We start from the raw sequence: 20,200 nt of genomic DNA, 5'->3' as shown, positions 1-20,200 counted from the left end.
CAGCCATGGAAACCCATTTATGACCTTGGCCAAGTCAAAGGGCAGATCTACACTGATTCACAAAACTAGAGACGATCCAGTGTGACATATGCCGAATTGGTCCAGGGATGGGTCAGACAAGCACTCCCTAAGCCGCTGTGGAAGTGGGAGGGAGTCCCAAGTGCCCAGAGTTGTTGCACCCCAGCGAAGGTCCACCTTGCTCTCAACACACACCACTGAGACAGACTTGGTACAGTAGAGTCTCACATATCCAAGCTAAACGGGCCGGCAGAAGCTTGGATAAGCGAATATCTTGGATAATAAGGAGGGATTAAGGAAAAGCCTATTAAACATCAAATTAGGTTATGATTTTACAAATTAAGCACCAAAACATCATGTTATACAATAAATTTGACAGAAAAAGTAGTTCAATACGCAGTAATGTTATGTTGTAAGTACTATATTTACAAATTTAGCACCAATATATCATGATATATTGAAAACATTTACTGCAAAAATGGCTTGGATTATCCAGAAGCTTGGATAAGCGAGGCTTGGATAAGTGAGGCTCTACTGTATAAACAGTTTATTGGTAAAAAGGTAGCAAGAGTAAAGCAAAAAGGCAATAAGAAAATGCAATAATCAAAATAGGATCCAATGTCCCAGGAAATAGTAACTAAATCCCTAGATGGCAAGGCTTAAAACAGGAACACGATCTTCAAAGCAGAATCCAAAGTACATGATACAAACAGGAACATGAAGGCAAGAATACTTTCCCAAAATACTTAGGCGAAACCTGAACTAGGACTTGAGGCTTGAAACAGGAACAAAGCAGGAGATCTTGCTCTACAAGCAAAGTTGCTTGATCTGAAAGGCTATCCTTACATTTGCTCTATTTACCCATTTTTGCAAGACATGAACGCATTTCTTTGGCCTTGGGTTCCCAGCCTTTCGGCCGCAATCCTTGGAGAACGCTTGAGGAATCTGGTTCTCAGAAGCAACCTCGCATTTTTGTCTTAATTGCACTCCCTCATTATCACTATCTAAAAGTGAAACACCTGGCTGTTGTTGCCTCTCCTGACTTCCCTCCTCCAGTTCTGAAAGCTGTGAAGGAGCACGCTGATCTGAAGCCTCTGCTATCTCATCTTGGCCTGCTAGCTCATCTTGGCTCCCTACCTGAGTCTCCTGCTGCTCAGACTACAACATTTTCAGACTGTGAAACCCCAAATCCTCCTTCATCATCAGACTGAGCCACAACAAGAGTCACCAAACGCAGTTTGGCGCTTCTGGATGGCAGCCCTTACCATTCCTTCCTCTCTTTCATGTTGCAGTGGCTTCCCGCCATGACACAGGTCCTGTTGTCCATCACCTGCAGTGACATCAGCCAGAATGACGGGGAAAAGGGAAGAGGAGGAATCCCCGGACTTCTTCCCCCTTCCTTTCCCAATCACACAGTCACCTCTGCTGACAAGGCTGCAGGTGACAGGTGACAGATAGGACCCATGTTGCAGCCAGAGACGACTACAACATTGAGGATGGGCGTGGACCGTAATTGCCATCCCATGTCCCCAGGCCACCTAGGAAACATGGGGTGGCAATGAGAAAAGATGCAGCTGGTTCCATTCCAGAATACAGGCTGTCCCCTGATTTTGGTTAATGTGGGGCAAGGCTGTGTTATGGTGGCCCATCTAAGAGGTCAGCGTAGTTGTTCCTATGCTTTTCTGTTAAAAAAAGGTAATCTTGCCAAGAAAACCCTGCAATAGCATTGCCTTAAGTTGGAGTACACTTGAAGGCATTCAAAGCATGTTATTGTTGTTTTTCTTTCTTTGCTTTGAATGATTTTAAAAAAATCCTAATAGTGTTTTTAGATGGTTTTTCACTGCATACTGTAGGATTCATTTACAGTAGAGTCTTGCTTATCCAAGACTCGCTTATCCAAGGTTCTGGATTATCCAATGCATTTTTGTAGTCAATGTTTTCAATATATCGTGATATTTTGGTGCTAAATTCGTAAATACAGTAATTACAACATAAGTTTACTGCGTATTGAACTACTTTTTCTGTCAAATTTGTTGTATAACATGATGCTTTGGTGCTTAATTTGTAAAATCATAACCTAATTTGATGTTTAATAGGCTTTTCCTTAATCCCACCTTATTATCCAAGATATTCGTTTATCCAAGGTTCTGCCAGCCCGTTTAGCTTGGATAAGTGAGACTCTACTTTATTTATATATGCATTGTTAGCTGCTTCGACTTCCTCTTGGGGGATTAAAGTAGGACCTGAATTTTTAAATACATAATAATTGACCATTGATATCAGTAGGACACAAAATAGTTATAAGTAACGTCTCCTGTTGATTTAAATTGGATTAAGCATAATGAATAGTATACGTCCAATTTCTTGAAGAGCTAACAGAAGTTAAATTTCATGGGACTGACAGGCAGCCGCTTAAGTGAACAACCTCTAAGTACATTTCTCTGTCACTGGTATTCGTCCATTGCAGTATTTTTACAAGTAATTGGACTTCTTGCTTTACTATTAAAATTGAATTGCCTTTCGCAGTTTGAAAGTGTCATATTTTATAAGGCATAATCCTTTGCCCTTCTATTTTTAAAACAGGGGATCTGCTGTGGCTAAAATAATAGGCAAAAATGTAAAGGCGATGCAAAAATTTGCTTCTACGGTGAAGATGTGGGTTTTTGAAGAAACCGTTAATGGAAGAAAATTGACAGATATCATAAATAATGACCATGAGAATGTAAAATATCTCCCTGGTTACAAGCTACCAGAAAATGTGGTAAGTCTTACACAAACTTTCTCACAAACACAGGGTCCAAAGAAAAGCATATATTTTTCTGCATGACCAAGGAGTTTGGAGAGTTGTATTTCTCAAGAACTGTATGCACGCACATATGCAGATTCAGCTCACAACTCACTCTATAGATATGTAAATTCCCACCAGAAACCCTAGAAAGCCTCTGCTAGATAATGTGAATGGTCACAGTCTAAGCACCTTGGCTCATCAGTTGCGTGCAGTGTGTTGTGGTACACTGCCCAATCTCTAGAAATGTAAATCTTCACTTACTCAATTTTTTACACCAAAAAAGTCAATGTTTTCTCTGTGAGGGTAATATTACAAGATTTTTTTGGATGTTTTTCAATACTTTGATGTTAGTTTTGATTTTTGTTTGTTATTGTTTTGCCATTTCTCAAAATTTCACAGAAGGGTTTTTTTTAGAATTTTGCAAAATGCAAATGTGATAACTAAAACAACACTAGAGTATTGAAAATATGGGAAAATACCTTGCAATTTCATCCATCAGAGAAATGGCATTTACTGATAGTTTGTAGAAAGCAATATATACTTCAGAAAATATAGGATTTCGCATAAAATGTAACATTCTACAAAATTTGACAATGTAAAATACAGCATTTTATGTAAAATACTACCTTTTATAAAAATGCACTGTTTTCTAATACCATTTTGACACAAAAAGCAGAATTGTGTTAGATCTAAACTTGATTTTGGGGAGACAGAAATCTCGTTGGCTCTTTATCATTCCCAAGAAGTGGGGTCTTTTTTCAGACACAAAATATGGCTTCTGAGTTTCACATCTTACATTTAAAATCAGAACTGCTTGAAATATTATTTCACTGGTCTGTACTGAATGCAATTTGATTAAGTCTAAATTTGCTTATGTCACTGTGTTTGCAGTCTGCTGTTACTATCCATTTGTTCCTATTTGCTATCTTTTTTGTTGTGCCAGCCAAAGATTTTGCAATTAAAGATGGATTAATCTGCTATGGTAGTGCTGGAAAAAAGGCACTTTGGAATATTTGGTCTGAAATCTAGTATTTATTTAGTTTTGTGGCCTGAAATCCAGTTTGAGCCACTTTTATTCAAATATGTAGGACCAGAAGTTTTTATTTTATTTTAGAGTTCCTGTTTTTATCTTCATATGGTGAAAAGGGATGCGGAAAGGGGGCTAGTCACCCATTCAATGCCTGCTGAACTTTTCCTCAAGGAGCTCTGACAGGAAGAGGAGGACTGTGCTTTCACAGGTCAAAATCAAGTACTCCAGACTGACAGCATATTGTCAGCCTTTTTAACAAAGTAGATGGGAAGAGAAGTAAAATCCTCCCCCCTACCATCATGAGTCTTTTTTATTTTCTCTGGGCTGGATATAGGTAATAGCCAATGAATAGGATTGCTCCTTGCTCGTCCTTGCAGCCTTTCCCACTGGCTGGGGGAAAGGCAAGCACGAAGTGCCTGGACATCTGCTTTTTTACGGGGACCTAGTATAAAGGGAACAGGTGCCCTTGGTGGCACAGTGTGTTACAGCGTTGAGCTGCTGAACTTGCGGACCAAAAGGTCCCAGGTTCAAATCCCGGGAGCGGAATGAGCGCCCGCTGTTAGCCCCAGCTCCTGCCAACCTAGCAGTTTGAAAACATGCAAATGTGAGTAGATCAATAGGTACGGCTCTGGCGGGAAGGTAACAGTGCTCCATGTAGTCATGCCAGCCACATGACCTTGGAGGTGTCTATGGACAACGGCGGCTCTTCGGCTTAGAAATGGAGATGAGCACCAACCCTCAGAGTCGGTCATGACTGGACTCAACGTCAGGGGAAACCTTTACCTTTTTTAGTATAAAGGGAAACTTTCCCTCTTTTCTTTTCCCTGTCAGGCCTCCTTTGAAAAAAAATTCAGTGAGTATTGTACATGTGACTTATTTCCTTCCCCCAAAAGCAGAAGTGGGCAGCTGGCAGTAAAAAGTTTAGGTTTTGGGGGTATTTCACATTTACGGAGACTCAACCCGTAGCGTAAAACATTTAATTTCAACAAAATCTGGAAACTGAAAAGTTTCATTTAATATTATTGTTTCATTGTTTCACTTTTTCCCACTTCCTTCCCCCTCCCTCCCTCCCTCTTCCAATTATTATTCCATAGGTTGCTATTCCAAACCTGAAAGAAGCTGTACAAGATGCAGACTTGTTGGTTTTTGTTATTCCTCACCAGTTTATTCATAAAATCTGTGATGACATCACTGGACGTGTAGCCAAGAAAGCTGTTGGTATAACTCTCATTAAGGTACAACACACACAAGACAAACTGTTTTTTTTTATAAATGTGATAACCATTTTAGATTGGGTGAAGGGTAGGGGAGAAGAAGATGCTCGTTTTTCTCAGCTTCATTCCTAATGCAATTGATGATACACATTTTCTCTAAATTTTTGTTTGTTACTTGCATAAGTAAAACTTGCTGAAATTCTCTGCTACATAGTTATTGAAGGAGCAGGAGCTGTGTTCTTTTTTTAACCTGGAAGCTATTGAGAAGGTCAATGCCTATCTGGAAGTTTTTGGACATTATTTAAAGTGGATTTCTGTGAGTTTTCCGAGCTGTATGGCCATGTTTCAGAAACATTACCTCCTGTCGCTTTGCCCATATCTATGGTAGCCATCCTCAGAGGTTGTGAGGTCTGTTGGAAGCTAGGCAAGTGGGGTTTTTATATCTGTGGAATGTCCAGGGTGGGAGAAAGAACTCTTGTCTGTTTAAGGCAAGTGTGAATGTTGCAATTGATTAGCATTGAATGACCTTTCAGCTTCAAAGCTTGACTGCTTCCTACCTGGGGCAATCCTTTGTTGGGAGGTGTTAGCTGGCCCTGATTGTTTCCTGTCTGAAATTCCCCTGTTTTCTGAGTATTGTTCTTTATTTACTGTCCTGATTTTAGAGGTTTTTTTTAATACTGGATGCTAGATTTTGTTCATTTTCATGGTCTCCTCATTTCTGTTGAAATTGTCCACATGCTTGTGAATTTCAATGGCTTTTCTGTTTAGTCTTGACATGGTGGTTGTTTGAGTGGTCCAGCATTTCTGTGTTCTCAAATAATATACTGTGTCCATGTTAATTCATCAAGTGCTCTGCTATGGATGACTTCTCTGATTGAGTTAGTTTGCAGTGCCTTTCATGTTCCTTGATTCATGTTTGGGCAGTGCTGTCTTTGGCAGTCCCTATGTAGACTTGTCTACAGCTGCATTGTATACGGTAGACTCCTACAGAGGTGAGAGGATTCCTCTTGTCCTTTGCTGAATGTAGCATTTGTTGGATTTTCTTAGTGGCTCTGTAGATAGTTTGTAGGTGTTTCTTCATCAGCTTCCCTACGTGGTCAGTGGTTCCCTTGATGTATGGCAAGACCACTTTTCATCTGGGTGGATCTTTGTTTTTACTCTCGTGGCGTATTCTTGGCCTTGCCGCTCTTCTGATGTCTGTGTGTGGCATCATATATTCACAGGAGGATTTTTCAGGTTTCTCCACTTCCCTTACAGCTACACTTCCCAAAAGCCTTATAAAAAATAGACAGTAAACCATGTTGCGTGGTACACCTTGAAAGTTATTTGTCTACAACTGAAAGAAAAAAAATAGCTTCTACCTTCTGCTACACATAGACACAGAAGCAGTTGGTATTTGAGCTTCTATTGATCCCATCTTTTGGTATGTATGGTAGTGCCAAGTGCTGTTTCATTTTAATAACTTTTACAAATTTTGTGTCCAAAACAATGTTTTGGGATTCCCACCACCACAGACATTTGGCAGAAATAAATAATACAGTGAGTTATCTTATCTTCATCAGCTCTTTTCTCTCTTTTTTGCCAATTAAATATGTATCTGCTGGGAAATTTAGCAAGGTCAGCAACACTTGAATTCATCTGTCTGCTAGTATATTGTAGGGTACCGTAATAAATCCCTCATTTACTTATGAATAGTGATTACTGTCTTATTTTAAGGATGCTGAGACAGAAAAATGTAAATTGCCTTGACAACAGTTTGGCCTGATCTGGATCTTATCTTTAGCTCAGTATTTTTTTGAGTTCTGAAAGATAGATTTTTTTTAAAAAGACAGCTTGTTAGTGAGATCGTGGTCTAGTGATCACTGCAGTAATAAGGATGTAGCCTAACAGAGATGGCTTATAAATTCCACCTCCTAGCAAAGATAATTACCTCCCTTTTATCTTCAGCTATTACGTGTACATATCAAAAGTTTTAATGTTATTCTCTTACTCTGTTTTATTCTCTGTTATTTTTACTACAGGGAATAGACGAAGGTCCAGAGGGACTCAGACTCATTTCAGACATAATCCGAGAGAAAATGGGAATAGACATTAGTGTGCTCATGGGTGCTAACATTGCCAATGAGGTAGCTGCGGAGAAGTTCTGTGAGACTACAATAGGTAATTTGAAAGAATAACGTGATACTTTTGATTATGTCCTAATATCTTAGATGTATTATCTTGCAGATCCATTCTGCTGTTACTTACCTGAAAGTAAATTCTATTGTGTTCACTAAGAGTTACTTCTGAGAAGGCAAGATTGCAAATCCTCAGTAGGAGATATGAGCAACAAAATATTATTGTGGGTGAAAGGAGTGAAACCTTCAAACTTTATTATGCCTTCATGTCTGATCATTTATTTTCTAAGAAATGATATCTCCCAAAATGTAAGGCTGTTTTGTAAAATACCAAGCAAGCTGCTGTACAAAATACTCCAAGTATGTGAAGTAACCCAATATTTTTCAAAGATGCCTAATGCCTTTGAAAGATAAGTGTTGATTGCAGTTTGTATAGCTGTCTCTTTCCAGAAATGCCCAGAATTACATACATTATCAGCAGTTCTATTCTGCACATGCCTACCCAGACATAAATCCCAATAGGGCTTGTTGCCAGCCTAGTGTTGATGGTTTGCTGCACAGGACAGGCTAGATCTAAATTCCAGGTTCAATCTATGTTTATGATTGTTCATTTTGCAGCATAAATTTCTGACACGAAAGGAGTAGAGAATAGATAATGTTACTGATGCGTCCATGACTCTATTCTCAGTTTTATTGTCTGCTTTCCTTCTTCAGGTTGAATGGGAACCTAGGTCCTATTCCTAATAGAGTATCAGCAGTGGGAGAGTTCCCATATAATCCAGAGTTCTGGCTCTTGAGTTGGCTTAGTGTGGCAAATTCTCTCTGGCCCAAGAAGCAACTGCCAGTCTTTTGAGCATAGGCATTAAGGTAGTGTTCTCAACCTGTGGGTCCTCATATATTTTGGCCTTCAACTCCCAGAAATCCTAACAGCTGGTAAACTGACTCGGATTTCTGTGAGTTGTAGGCCAAAACACTTGGGCACCTACAGGTTGAGAACCAATGCATTAAAGGAATGGCTTGGTCTTTCCCTTTGTATCTTAATACAGAGTAGGAATGGGCAACATATATTCTGTAGGACTACATGTTGGCAATTCCCACTCTGTAGGCTTAAGAGTCAGTGTGGTATAGTGGTTTGAGCATTGGGTTATAACTCTGGAGACCAGAGTTTGATTCCTTGTTTGACCACTGAGTGAACTTGGGTGACTCACACTTTCTCAGTTCCAGAAACCTCATGATAGATTCACTTTTTGGGGGGGGGGGGGGGTATCACTCTTGTTTGGAAATGACTGAAGGAACCCAACAACAGAAACAATTCTGTAGTACTTCTTCCTGACAGTGGAGGGCCCTTGGCTCTTAACTGTGCCAGAAGGGTCTTTTAAAGGGGTATATTAGCAAATTTATGAGACTCGTTTATTCACTTTTTTCTTAAATTGTACCAAATTTGTTGTAAGCCACCTTGAGCCTCCCAGGAGAAAGGCAAGTTATAAATCAACCAATTAAATAAGAAATAGTATAATTATGGCCCAGTAAACTACTCCATGAGAGCCAGTGGTTTTAATGTTTGATTGTGACTCTGTAAACCAAAATGCAAATCCCTGTTCAGTTATGGAAACCTCCTGAATGATCTTGGACAAGTTACACTCTCTCATCCTCTGATTTTTGAAGGCACACAACAACAAGATTACTTCATCAGGCAACTTGTAATGATCCATAAGTTATCAATAGGCAATAGTAGGATTGAGAGCAATACTACTCTGTCGTGTCCTTCTTTGGTGCTTTTCAGAGGCCTTAGGGGTTCATTTGTCATTATGTGAACAAGGGCTTAGTTTGAATTAGCTCATCTCAACCAAAAACTATAATCAGTATTTGCCTGGAATGTTGTGTTGCTGAGCTTTGTCTGATATGCTCAGTATTAGTAGACACAGTGAGATGAGGAAAAAATGGATTCAAATACCAATTTATAGCATGATGATTATCAGATATTCATTAATGTAATCGCTATCTGTCAGCCTTTCCTCCTGCAGAGGTTTGTTGTGGTGATAAAACAGGATAAGGATCTCCTTGAAAGAATACAGATATGCTAGGTTAATAGTGTACATTGTGGATCTTCTATAGAAATATGTATGCTTGTTGAATTTTTGCAATGTTCATGTTTTTAAATTGTGTGTTACCCACCTTGAGCCGCAGGGAGAGGCGGGTAAGAAATAATAATAATAATAATAATAATAATAATAATAATAATAATAATAATAATAATAATAATACCTTTAAGTATAATTATGCTAAACATGAAGGGCTGCCTGAAACTTATTTGGAAGAGTTCTACTTTGTTTGGAAATGATCATCCCCTTTTGAAAAACAGGTTGTAAAATTTTGGAGAATGGAGTCCTCTTCAAAGAACTTCTTCAGACTCCAAATTTCCGAATAACTGTGGTAGACGATGCTGATACAGTTGAGCTTTGCGGTGCTCTTAAGGTAAGATTAGCTCTTTGGAGGACAATATTTAAAAATGAAAATGGCACCTACCTTGATCCCTAAAACTGGAAAGTTGTGGGACCATGGTACCAAGACCAACTGTTCAGACTGTAGACCAGTGTCAGTTGATTCTTACCAAACCTACCGTCAGGTTGCCTTCCATCAGACAGTATTGTCTTCTCAGAAAAAGTTAGAGTTGTTTATCCTGATGTTACAATGCAAGAACCAGTCAGTGCAACTGTATCTTGAATTTCATTTATGCAGAAAATAGCAATACAAATAAAAAAACAGATACAATTGCTAGACAGAAGAATTGGCAGGCAATTCTGTACCTACAATTTCCAATGTAGGTACAGAGAATGTATGGCCTCCAAGATGTTTTTCTACAAATCTTACCTTCCCTCATTCTTCATTTTATCTACATCTTATCTTTTTCACAGACTGGGATTCAAAGCATCTCACAGATTAGAGAGAATAACAATGAAAAAACATATAAGATTAAAAACATACAAAACCTGGGTTTAAAATTAGCAACAAAAGGGAATCCATTTAAAATATTACTTTAAAATACCACTATGGTTTATGTTGTTTAAAGAACTCCCTTCCTCTGTCTTGTCCTAATATGAAGAGCATTGATATTTAATGTTTTCCTTCCTATTGCTTCGTGATGATGAGATATAAACATTAGAAGGATAAAAAGGGAAGGGCTATGCAACATCAGGAGTCCTCAAGATGTGTCGAGCAAGCAAAGCCAAATAAAATGTTGCTTACATCAGTAGTTGCTTTCCCTTCCTCTCCTCCCTTTTCTAATTTTCTCTGCATCAGTCTGTCTAAATAAGGAAGGTTTGAATGAGCATGGCTGCCTGAAAACTGAAACAAGCACAAAAGTTAAGAGAGGAAATCTAAATATGTTATTCTTCTGCCAGCAGTGATAATTTTTAGCTTCTAAGCACATCTAAATACAGTCTCAAGTGTAACGATCCACAGCTGGAAGATGAGGGAAGAACATCTGCTACTCGGATTCACTTATTCTGCGCATCCACTTCCATTTCATGTATTTTTATGGTCTCTGCCAATCAGCTGTAGAGTTGTGTATGCACTATAGAGCACTGTTGGAACTAGAAGTGAAATCTTTCCTTAAATGACAGATGGGTTATGAAGTTACCAGCAATTTCCTTGGTGTTGGAGCGAGGAGGGAAAAGAGTCAGGAACAGCTGCCTGTCAACAAGAGCTTCCAACTTATCTTGTACCGCTCATTTGATTCCTTTTTAGCACAAGAGAGTCTTGAATACTCTAATTGTGATACAGTTTCTTGAAGAAAACGGAGCAGAGCCAAACTGGGATGGGCAAAATATGGTCCCAACTCCTTTTTATGTGGCCCTGAGGACAACCACAAAGTCCTCAGGCTCCAATTTCTTTTTTTTAAAAAAACAGCCAGATCATCCCACCTCATTTGCAACATATCGCCCTACGAATTTCCCCTGAAACTGGAAAAACCAAGAAAAAAAATCAACTCAAACAAAACTAAGGAATAACTTCTGGTTACTTCTAGTTTCCTTGGAGGGAATATGCAGTTTACGTCCCTGTAGATGCCAAAGCTCATAAGTGTTTTTTCATAGAGCCTGTTTATATTTTTCATAGTGAAATCTGAACAAATCGGCAAGATATAGGCCTCCTGTTATACTTGGGTCCCAGTGAAAGAAATTCTTCTTTCTCTAGTTGGCCCGACTGCAATCCATTCACGAGGAAGAAGGGAAACTAAGGACATTCTAGAACTGAGTCAATGCATGTTTGCTGATCAGATTTCCAAGACTGAAAAACACTTTGACCAAAACCCTCTTGTTACTCCTAACTAAACCCATCAAATCTATTGCATTTACTCTTCTGTCGACCCCCCCCCCCCCAATTCAGCAATTTATTCTGTATATTTACTGTACTCTACTTGGAACTAGCCAATAGGATTCCAGCCATAATAACACAGAACTCTTCAGGAAAGTGAGAAGATAATGGTCATCTTGTTTACTTCAAGCATAAATTGCATAAGGGCTGCCTGAGACCCACAGGCTGACTTTTTCCATTCTGTCATCAAACAAGCGAGCTGTATGAATCTTTTAATATTATTTAGCCATGATTCCTGGAGTCATAAAAATTGAAACCAGGTCTTGCTCATAACCTGGTTTGGCATTGCTTGTGAGAATGCGCCCACACATGAGCTTCCTTTTAGCAGTGCTCTACAACTGGAATTATTTTGGCTGAATAGTATTATGAAATATTAACATCTTTTGAACTGATTGAGTAACTACTATGTAACCACAACAGTTCTACGAGGTAAGGTAAAGGTTTTCCTCTGACATTAAGTCTAGTCGTGTCTGACTTTGGGGGTTTGTGCTCATCTCCATTTCTAAGCCGAAGAGCCAGCATTTTCAGTAGACACCTGCAAGGTCATGTAGCCGTCATGACTGCATGGAGTGGAGTTACCTTTCCCCCCTCCCCCCTCCCCCGGAGTGGTACCTATTAATCTGCTCACATTTTAGATGTTTTCGAACTTCTAGGAGGTAAGGCACCTTTAATGACTGTGCATGCCTTCTTTGCTGTTTTGGAACTTCCTTCTGACTTTTCCATGCCCTGAGATGAGGGAGTGCAAGAGAGGATCCATTAATCACATTCGCTCTTTCTCAGTTAAGCTTGGCAAGCAGTGCATAGGCAGTCTGTTCTGAATTTTATCAATTCTGGCAAAGCTCTCTTCAGTTCACTGAATCTAAATGTAGCTTTGAAACAGTGCTTCTCTCTCCATGCTACATATAGTCAAGAAGGAAATGCCCGCCTAGTACAGTTATAGATAACTGATAATATCTCCACTGGCCTTCCCCAGTCCAGCTCCATAAAACAGTGTTAAGCTTACCCTCCATAATTCCCACCTGCCTGTTATTTCCAATAATAACTAGCAGCCATCTCAAACTAAGAGATTCCCTAGCTCTAGTTGGAGTTGGATCATTAAATTATTTAAAGCAGGAAGATGAGCCATGCTGGATTTTCGTTATAATTTAAGATCCTAAACATTTTTCCATCAGAAGTTGTGGACAAACTCTGTCTCCCCAGTGTTATTGGACTACATGTCTCATAGTTGTGGGGACTCGTTACAGTGTTCCCTCACTACTTCACGGTTCACTTTTCGCGAATTCGCTGTTTCACGGTTTTTCAATAAACTCTAAAAGAATATTATAAATCATAAAAAATTACAGTTTACAGCCCGAGGAAGAGAAACCGAAGGAAGAGAAAAGGAGCCCAAGCGGCAATGGGAGGAGAAGGAGGAGATTTATCAACACATGATTGGTTGATAAAGACTTAAAATAATGTATAACTACTAAAATAATGTATAAATATTAAAATAAATATAGTATCCTTACGTGGATTTTCACTTATTGCGGGTCGTCCTGGAACGTAACCCCTGCGATAAGTGAGGGAACACTGTATAGACTGATAGGAGCTAGAATCCATCAACTCGGGGGGAGGGCACAAAGTTGCCTGTTTCTTCTGTGTAGCCCTTTAAGACCAGAAATGTATGCAGTCATAGGTTATCCTGAGAGGTATTCCTTGTAGCTTTCATTTCCAACCATATTATTGTCTCTTTCTTGTCTCTTAGAATATAGTGGCAGTGGGAGCTGGCTTTTGCGATGGCCTTCAATGTGGTGATAACACCAAAGCGGCTGTCATTAGACTTGGACTCATGGAAATGATTGCATTTGCAAAGATCTTCTGCAAGGGACAGGTGTCTACAGCCACCTTTCTGGAAAGCTGCGGGGTTGCAGATCTCATTACAACATGTTATGGTGGCCGCAACCGGAGAGTGGCTGAAGCATTTGTTAAAACTGGAAAGGTACATTTCTTATGACCTGCTTGTTTGTTTAGTGCTGTTATCTTCATGAAAAGAGTTCAGAGAATATTTGTTTTATTTTGAACTGTTGATTGGGACCTTCTGGGGAGCTTTGGTGATCTAATCCAAGCATTTGGTTTTGTTTTTTTTTGGTTTTTTTACAAGATCTGCTCTTTTTATATGTAAACCTAGTGCCCCAAAAATACAATTTTTGATATGTAGAATCTGACAATTCTATGATTTCTTCATAAAACCCTTTTAACAGATGGGGGGGGGGGTTAAAATTACATTATGTAACACAATTTTTGTTACTTTGTTATAAATTGGTTCTATCATAAAAGCATGGAAAAAGCTTATTAAATTGCAAAAACGTTGTTTTTGCGGGACATCCTAGAGCACATTTTGCTGTCATTTTTCAATGAGTATCTCATTGAGTCTCAACCAATTCAACATAGGCCCCTTCCACACAGCTGAATAAAATCCCACATTATCTGCTTTGAACTGGAATATATGGCAGTGTGGACTCAGATAGCTCAGTTCAAAGCAGATATGGTGGGATTTTCTGCCTTGATATTCTGGGTTATATGGCTGTGTGGAAGGACCCATAGCTTGTGGTAGCTAAAAATAGTAAAGTTTCTAGAATATAACAACTACTTTCAAAGTAAGTACCGCACAACTAAACAGGAAATAATACGTTCAAACCAGGCACATATTTTTTTTCAAATTTGGTTACATAGTATTTTTAAATGATTCTCTGTGTCTATAAATTCTTACAATATAAACTTTTATCATATTCAGTCTATTGAAGAATTGGAACAGGAAATGCTGAACGGGCAAAAGCTACAAGGACCACAGACATCTGCAGAGGTTTATCGTATCCTGCAACAGAAAGGGCTAGTGGAGAAGTAAGTGAGACAATGTGGAAGATGCCTTAAATATTTCTCCTTCAATGTACTGAACCTAGCTTCAATAATCTTTGCCACCATCATCATCATCTTTTCTTTCCCTCCCACTAATAGAGCAAAATTATATCCTAGTTCCCCAGTGCACCTCAGTAGATCATCAAGATTGAATGACACATCAGCAAAAGATCCTTGGAATGTTTGGAGATGGATGTTTTCTATCAGAGCAGTCCATCTAAGTCTGTTATTTTTCATGGCACTGGAATAGATTGATCTCCTCCTCCAGTTAACTCAGTGCAAAAAATAAGACACATAGAACTTTGAAAGTGCTTGGTAGACTTTCAGTGTAGAATCTTGTGGAATTCTTCACTAAGAAATTTTCAGATCAAGAGCATTTCATTTTTAGACATATCTGATCCAGAGTCTCGGGTTTCTTTCTTAAATGAATATTACAAAAGCTATGTATCACCAATAACTTTAAACTTGCTTCTTATATGCAAAGAAACAAGAAGATGGATGCTACTGTTCCTACGGCCTTTCCCAACACTTGCTGCCTGAAGTGAATGATTCACTCTACCTAAAAATAGGGTTGCTCTTGTCCTATTAAAAATTACACTTCTCAGCAGAACAATTATTTTCAAAATATTTAAATCTGTCTCCAGTTTTTCTTTGTTAAGCATACATCATAAGTGGCTGTTCCCCGCCTCCATCTAGTACAGTGGTTCCCAAACTGTGAGCCACAAAAACAAAAATCCAGTCTGCAAACCTCCTTCCTCTTTATTTATTTTATTTATTTCTGCTCCTTTCCGCAGACCTGATCATTGTATTGGATAGACCACATCAGCTCTAGATTATTAACTATGGTTTTCTATGGCAAGCAGATAGCGATTACTGGATGGCATATATTCTGTATCAGAAACTAGAGCTGATGTGGTCTATCCAATTTTCTGAATCGGCATTCCAAATAAATCTAAAACTGATTCGTAACCCTTTTGGTACTAATGTTGGAGAGTGGTCAAAGTGGACCTCGGTCAAGTGGTCCCTGGTTAAAGTGGGTCTTAGTTAAAGTGGTCCCAGGTGAAAAGAAGGTTGGGAATCACTGATCTAGTAAGATGTTTGCCTTTCTGTTTTGTCTCTGCCTTTTAGGTTTCCACTGTTTGCTGCTGTCTATCAAATCTGTTATGAAGGGAAACCTGTCCAAGAAATGATCTCCTGTCTCCAGAGTCATCCAGAGCATATATAAAACATACTTTATTTACCATTGTCACAGCTCCTGACTTCTCATGTCCATATGTGGATTCAAATGGGTATAATTTCATTAAGCTATTTCATGAAACGGTTGTTAGCAATATGAATGTCTCTGGGCTTGTGTGGGTCATTTTTACTAAGTGTAATAGAGAAACTCTTAAGATGTCATGTATAGTTTCACTGACTAGAATTCAAGAGGCTTCTATATGTATATCCTAGACATATACATGTATATCTCTTCATGCTAGGAGAGATGCTTACTGTTTTTTGTGAACTTCATTCTCTTCATTTATGGAAGTCACCAGTGATTATGAAACGACCTTTGGGAAGGTTTCCTCTTCTTTTATGGCAGGGTTAGGCAGCATTTACTTTTCCAGATGTAGTTGTACTGCTGTTCCCATGAGCCCCACTTTGTATGGCTTCGATGTTATGGCAATTGTAGTCCAACCACATCTGGAGGGCCTCAGACTCCCTCATCCCTGGTTGATGGGGATAAGAAATGCTTTGAGATGTCTCAAGGCTGTTTGCCGAAAAGCGCTAAATTTCTATAGAGCACTCCCAGCTTTTAATAAGCTCTCCTCACCTTTGATTGTAGTGAGCTAACGGACATTATAATGAGTATCAATTTGATAGCATTTATTTGGTGAAAGTGGGGCACTTTGAGCTTTGTACATTATAAATTTTAAATATATTTTGTGGGGGGAAATTTAAGTGGGTGCAATATCTTTTTTTAGGGGAATACAGTTGGCAGTAATATCTATTCTCACCTATGTTTGGCACTTCTTGAGCTTGGTGGTGATTTTCCTCCATTTTCTCTTTAGTAAATGGAGTATATTTATAAACAGATTTGGTGCTTAGCATCACACATTTGAAACAAGAGAATCGGCGATGAGCCAAGTACATGTAAGTTACAGGTAGAAAATCTTTTGCCCTTCAGATACCTTGAGCTGCAATTCCCACAATTCTTTGCCATTGGCTATGCTTACCAAGACCTCTGAGAGTCTTCTGGAGAGGCAAAGGTTCTCCATTATAATACAGAAGACTGGAAGGGCTGTGTGAATGCTTTGATCCAACAGCTCATTGCTGTCTTGGTCCATATTTGAGGATACTCTGATCTGATCTTGTTGACATGTTTGCGTCGGAAACTACTAGTAAATAATGTTGAGGGCACAGAAGAATGATTTTCTAATTATTTACTTATTTGTCTTCTCCACAAACTTCATTGTTTGTTTGTCTGTCCACTGACTGTGTGGGATCCAGCATTTCAGCACTTGGGTAGTTATATTACTGTCAATAATACATCAATTTCTGCTCAGATTATTGCACACCAAGGAATGTGTTGGGAATTCTCACTAACATAGATGTAAAGCATATGTGGCCTCCAAATGTTGAATTGAAACTCCCATCAGTCCTAGCCAACACAGCAAGTTGTTAGGGATGATGGGAGCTGTGGTCCAGCAAGATCTGGATGGTCACATGTTCCCATCTCTTCCTTTGCACATGATTGTATCTTTCAATGAATGATGTCACATTTATGACTCCTTTTTTGAGTGCCTGCTGCTGTGCCTACAGCCTACCTGATGTACCTTTTAGAAATCCATTTAACAATATTCCATTGCCTTCAAATGAGAGACGTTTCTGGAAGTCTAAGCTGCCTTTACTCTCCTTGTGTCTTAAAGGAGTTAATAACTGAAATTACTGCTCTTGAGATAGAATATGTTAATGAATATACCTAATACTTTCCTTAATTTCCTTATTTTTATTATTTAACTCTGGTGGAAGAAAGGCATCTTGATACCTTTTGAAAAAGTCTTATAAAAACGTATTTATGTGATGGTTGAATAGCTGAGAATAATGCCAAGTGTGTAGAATAACAAATCTGAATCCTGTTATGCTTCAGTGAGTATTATTTATTAAAATCATTTCCTGCATCTGCTCCAGGGAGCTCAAAAAGGTGTGCCCTCTTCTTCCTTCTTCAGTAATTCAGTCCCACAGCGACACTGTGAATTAGATGAGGCTGAAAATTCATGATTTGCCAAGTTTACTCAGTTAACTTCATGGCAGAGTTGTGGAATTTAAATCTCCCCAGTCATAGTTGACACTTGAACCTAGCCATCCCCAACCTGTTGCCTTTCAAATGTGCTGAACATCAATTCCTATCATCCTCTCAATCAAGGGTTGTAGTACATCAAGTCTAAAAAATATCAGGATAGAGAAGGCTGCTTTAATTGTAATAAACTTTCTATACATTTCTGGCAGAGATTGGCTTTAGATGTTACTTATTGCTTGCTGAAAGTTCAGAATGCAGCTTCCCTGTCATTTGGGACAATTCGCAGTCTGTTTACATTATACTGTGGTCCAACAACTGTAACCTGAATATGCTTCTTGTGTTACCATTTTGGTGAAGTATGTTCATTCATTCCTGCTGTCATAGGTGCATTTGTTACACACCATGATCATGCTTAAAACTTGAATGGGATGTTTTTACAGATTGTATCCTTCATAGCACACAGTACCATATGATAAATATGATGGAAATTGCTTTTAGATGCAGACCATGGAATTCTTTGGGCATAGCAATCACAGTTTAATATATTCAGTGGTGTAGTGTAGTCCAAGTCCTGGGATTTTTTTATTATTAGTAATGGGAGATTACAGAAGACCCTCCACTTTTGTGAGGGTTAGTGGAAAACCCTCCAAAAATCCCAAAGATTTCTTTCCTGAGAGAATACCTCTTTTTTGCTGTAATACCTATGATTGCTGGAGCAGAAAATAGCCATTCCTACCAAGTATGTGAGCTATCCCTGTTGTAATTCAAAGTGTATTGCAATGAGATGGCTTGATGTTGAGTGGACAACGAAGATCCATTAGCTTTACAGAAAGCTGCTCCTTGGGAGAAATGAAAAATGCTACTGGGGGGGGGGGGGGAATCATAAATAAGAGCTACCTGCTGCATAGTGGTTATTATGAGGAATGTCACTTCAAAATTTACCACTACAGCACTGCATGTATTTGCTATAAGCATGGACATTTCACACACCCAATCACTGATGTACGTTCTGTGTGAGCAAAAAGGCCAATCCTAACAATAGCAAGGTAACTCATGGAGCAGCAAAGTGTGCCGCTCGCACCATAGCTGTCTCTACATCTTTCCATCCTTTCCCAACTCCGTTTGTCTTGCCAACAGGCCTTTGTCCTTCACAGTACCTTCTGCGGCTCCTCTATTTGCCTGCCACTACCAATCTGCCAACCTGCCATCTAGATAAAGAAACACCTGCCACCGAAACATCTGGCATGTCTTTACCGAGAGTACCAGGTAAAAGGTTGTTGGTGAGAATAAAAACAAGGCAGGAAGATAACTGTTGCTGCAGTATATAAGATACATAGGTTCTTTCTTATCTCAGGTGGCAGGAGAAATTGGGCTGCCATCAGTGAGGAAAGGATAACTTGTAACACAGCCTTTAGGATAATAGCTTAACAGTATACTTAATAATATACTTATTAATATACTTAATAGTATAACCAGGATGAGAAAACAGTCTTCCCCCATGTCATTGGTCTCCAATTTCTATCATTCAAAAGAACTGCATGCCAGCAATAAATGTAGGAGCACCGGTTTTCTAACCTTCCTATACATTTAATAAATGGAAAGTTGTTTCATACACAGCAACCAGATTTGGAAAGGTTTGGTCCTCAACACTAATGAAAAATCAGCTGTTCATGGGATATATTTTGCCTTATTCTTTCGGTTTCACTATCCTGTTGAGAATTGAAGATGGCCAAGATTTAGAGTGGTTTTGAATTTAGCGTGGTAGATTTCCTTAAAGTAAAATTTGCTGAAAAATATTAGGGTCTGTGCATGTGAGGGAACAGCCAATCAATCATTTGTGGGGTATAATGAGAAAAGAAAATTGATGTTTGTGGTATATAATACTTTATCTTATGTGAAATGATTATTGTTCAATGTATTAATAATCTAGGTTCATGGGTCTTTTTTAAACATGCAATATATGTATAACCATTTGTTTTTGTGTATGTAATACATAAAGGGCTCAGTAATCTGAATGTGGTTACGCGTACTGTAAACTCACTCCGCTTCATGAAATGAAAACTTGTATTTGTCTCTTGTAAGGTCATTTGATTTTTGAAAACAGATGGAAATATTACTGAATGATTTCTCTAACCACTGCTCATTTTTATTTTTTCAATAAAATGCAAGATTCAGTGTGTGAGAGTGTTTAGGGGTTTTCTGTGTGTGTTTTAAACATATTCATTCCTATATAGGTATTTATTATTTCACCACTTGTATTTGCTAACTAAGGGCCCTTCCATATAACCCAGAATATCAAGGCCGATAAACCACAATATCTGCTTTGAACTGGGTTATCTGAATCCACACTGCCAAATCATCCAATTCAATGTGGATTTTATACAGCTGTGTGGAATGGTCATAAGTGATTCTATACTGATTGGTTGTTGTTTCTGTTATGCTTTACTAGCAGCATAGGAGGAGATGACTACATTAACCTTGATA

The 20,200-nt window shown here is 38.7% G+C and overlaps 1 protein-coding gene across 1 annotated transcript in view; it reads left to right on the top strand.

Annotated features, from left to right (window-relative positions):
- The window catches only part of gpd1l (glycerol-3-phosphate dehydrogenase 1 like), a 31,851-nt gene extending 11,956 nt beyond the window's left edge, over positions 1-19,895 (top strand). The window contains exons 2-8 of the mRNA XM_008121396.3: positions 2,602-2,779; positions 4,931-5,071; positions 7,072-7,210; positions 9,530-9,642; positions 13,286-13,519; positions 14,315-14,421; positions 15,565-19,895. Coding sequence (XP_008119603.1) covers positions 2,602-2,779; positions 4,931-5,071; positions 7,072-7,210; positions 9,530-9,642; positions 13,286-13,519; positions 14,315-14,421; positions 15,565-15,661 — 1,009 coding nt within the window. The 3' untranslated portion in view covers positions 15,662-19,895. The remainder of the gene's footprint in view (positions 1-2,601; positions 2,780-4,930; positions 5,072-7,071; positions 7,211-9,529; positions 9,643-13,285; positions 13,520-14,314; positions 14,422-15,564) is intronic.
- The last annotated feature ends 305 nt before the right edge of the window (positions 19,896-20,200 follow it).

Source organism: Anolis carolinensis, chromosome 6 (genome assembly GCF_035594765.1).
Source record: "Anolis carolinensis isolate JA03-04 chromosome 6, rAnoCar3.1.pri, whole genome shotgun sequence".
NCBI lineage: Eukaryota > Metazoa > Chordata > Lepidosauria > Squamata > Dactyloidae > Anolis > Anolis carolinensis.
The sequence above is the reverse complement of the archived record's forward strand: the minus strand, read 5'-3'. Positions and strand labels throughout refer to the sequence as shown.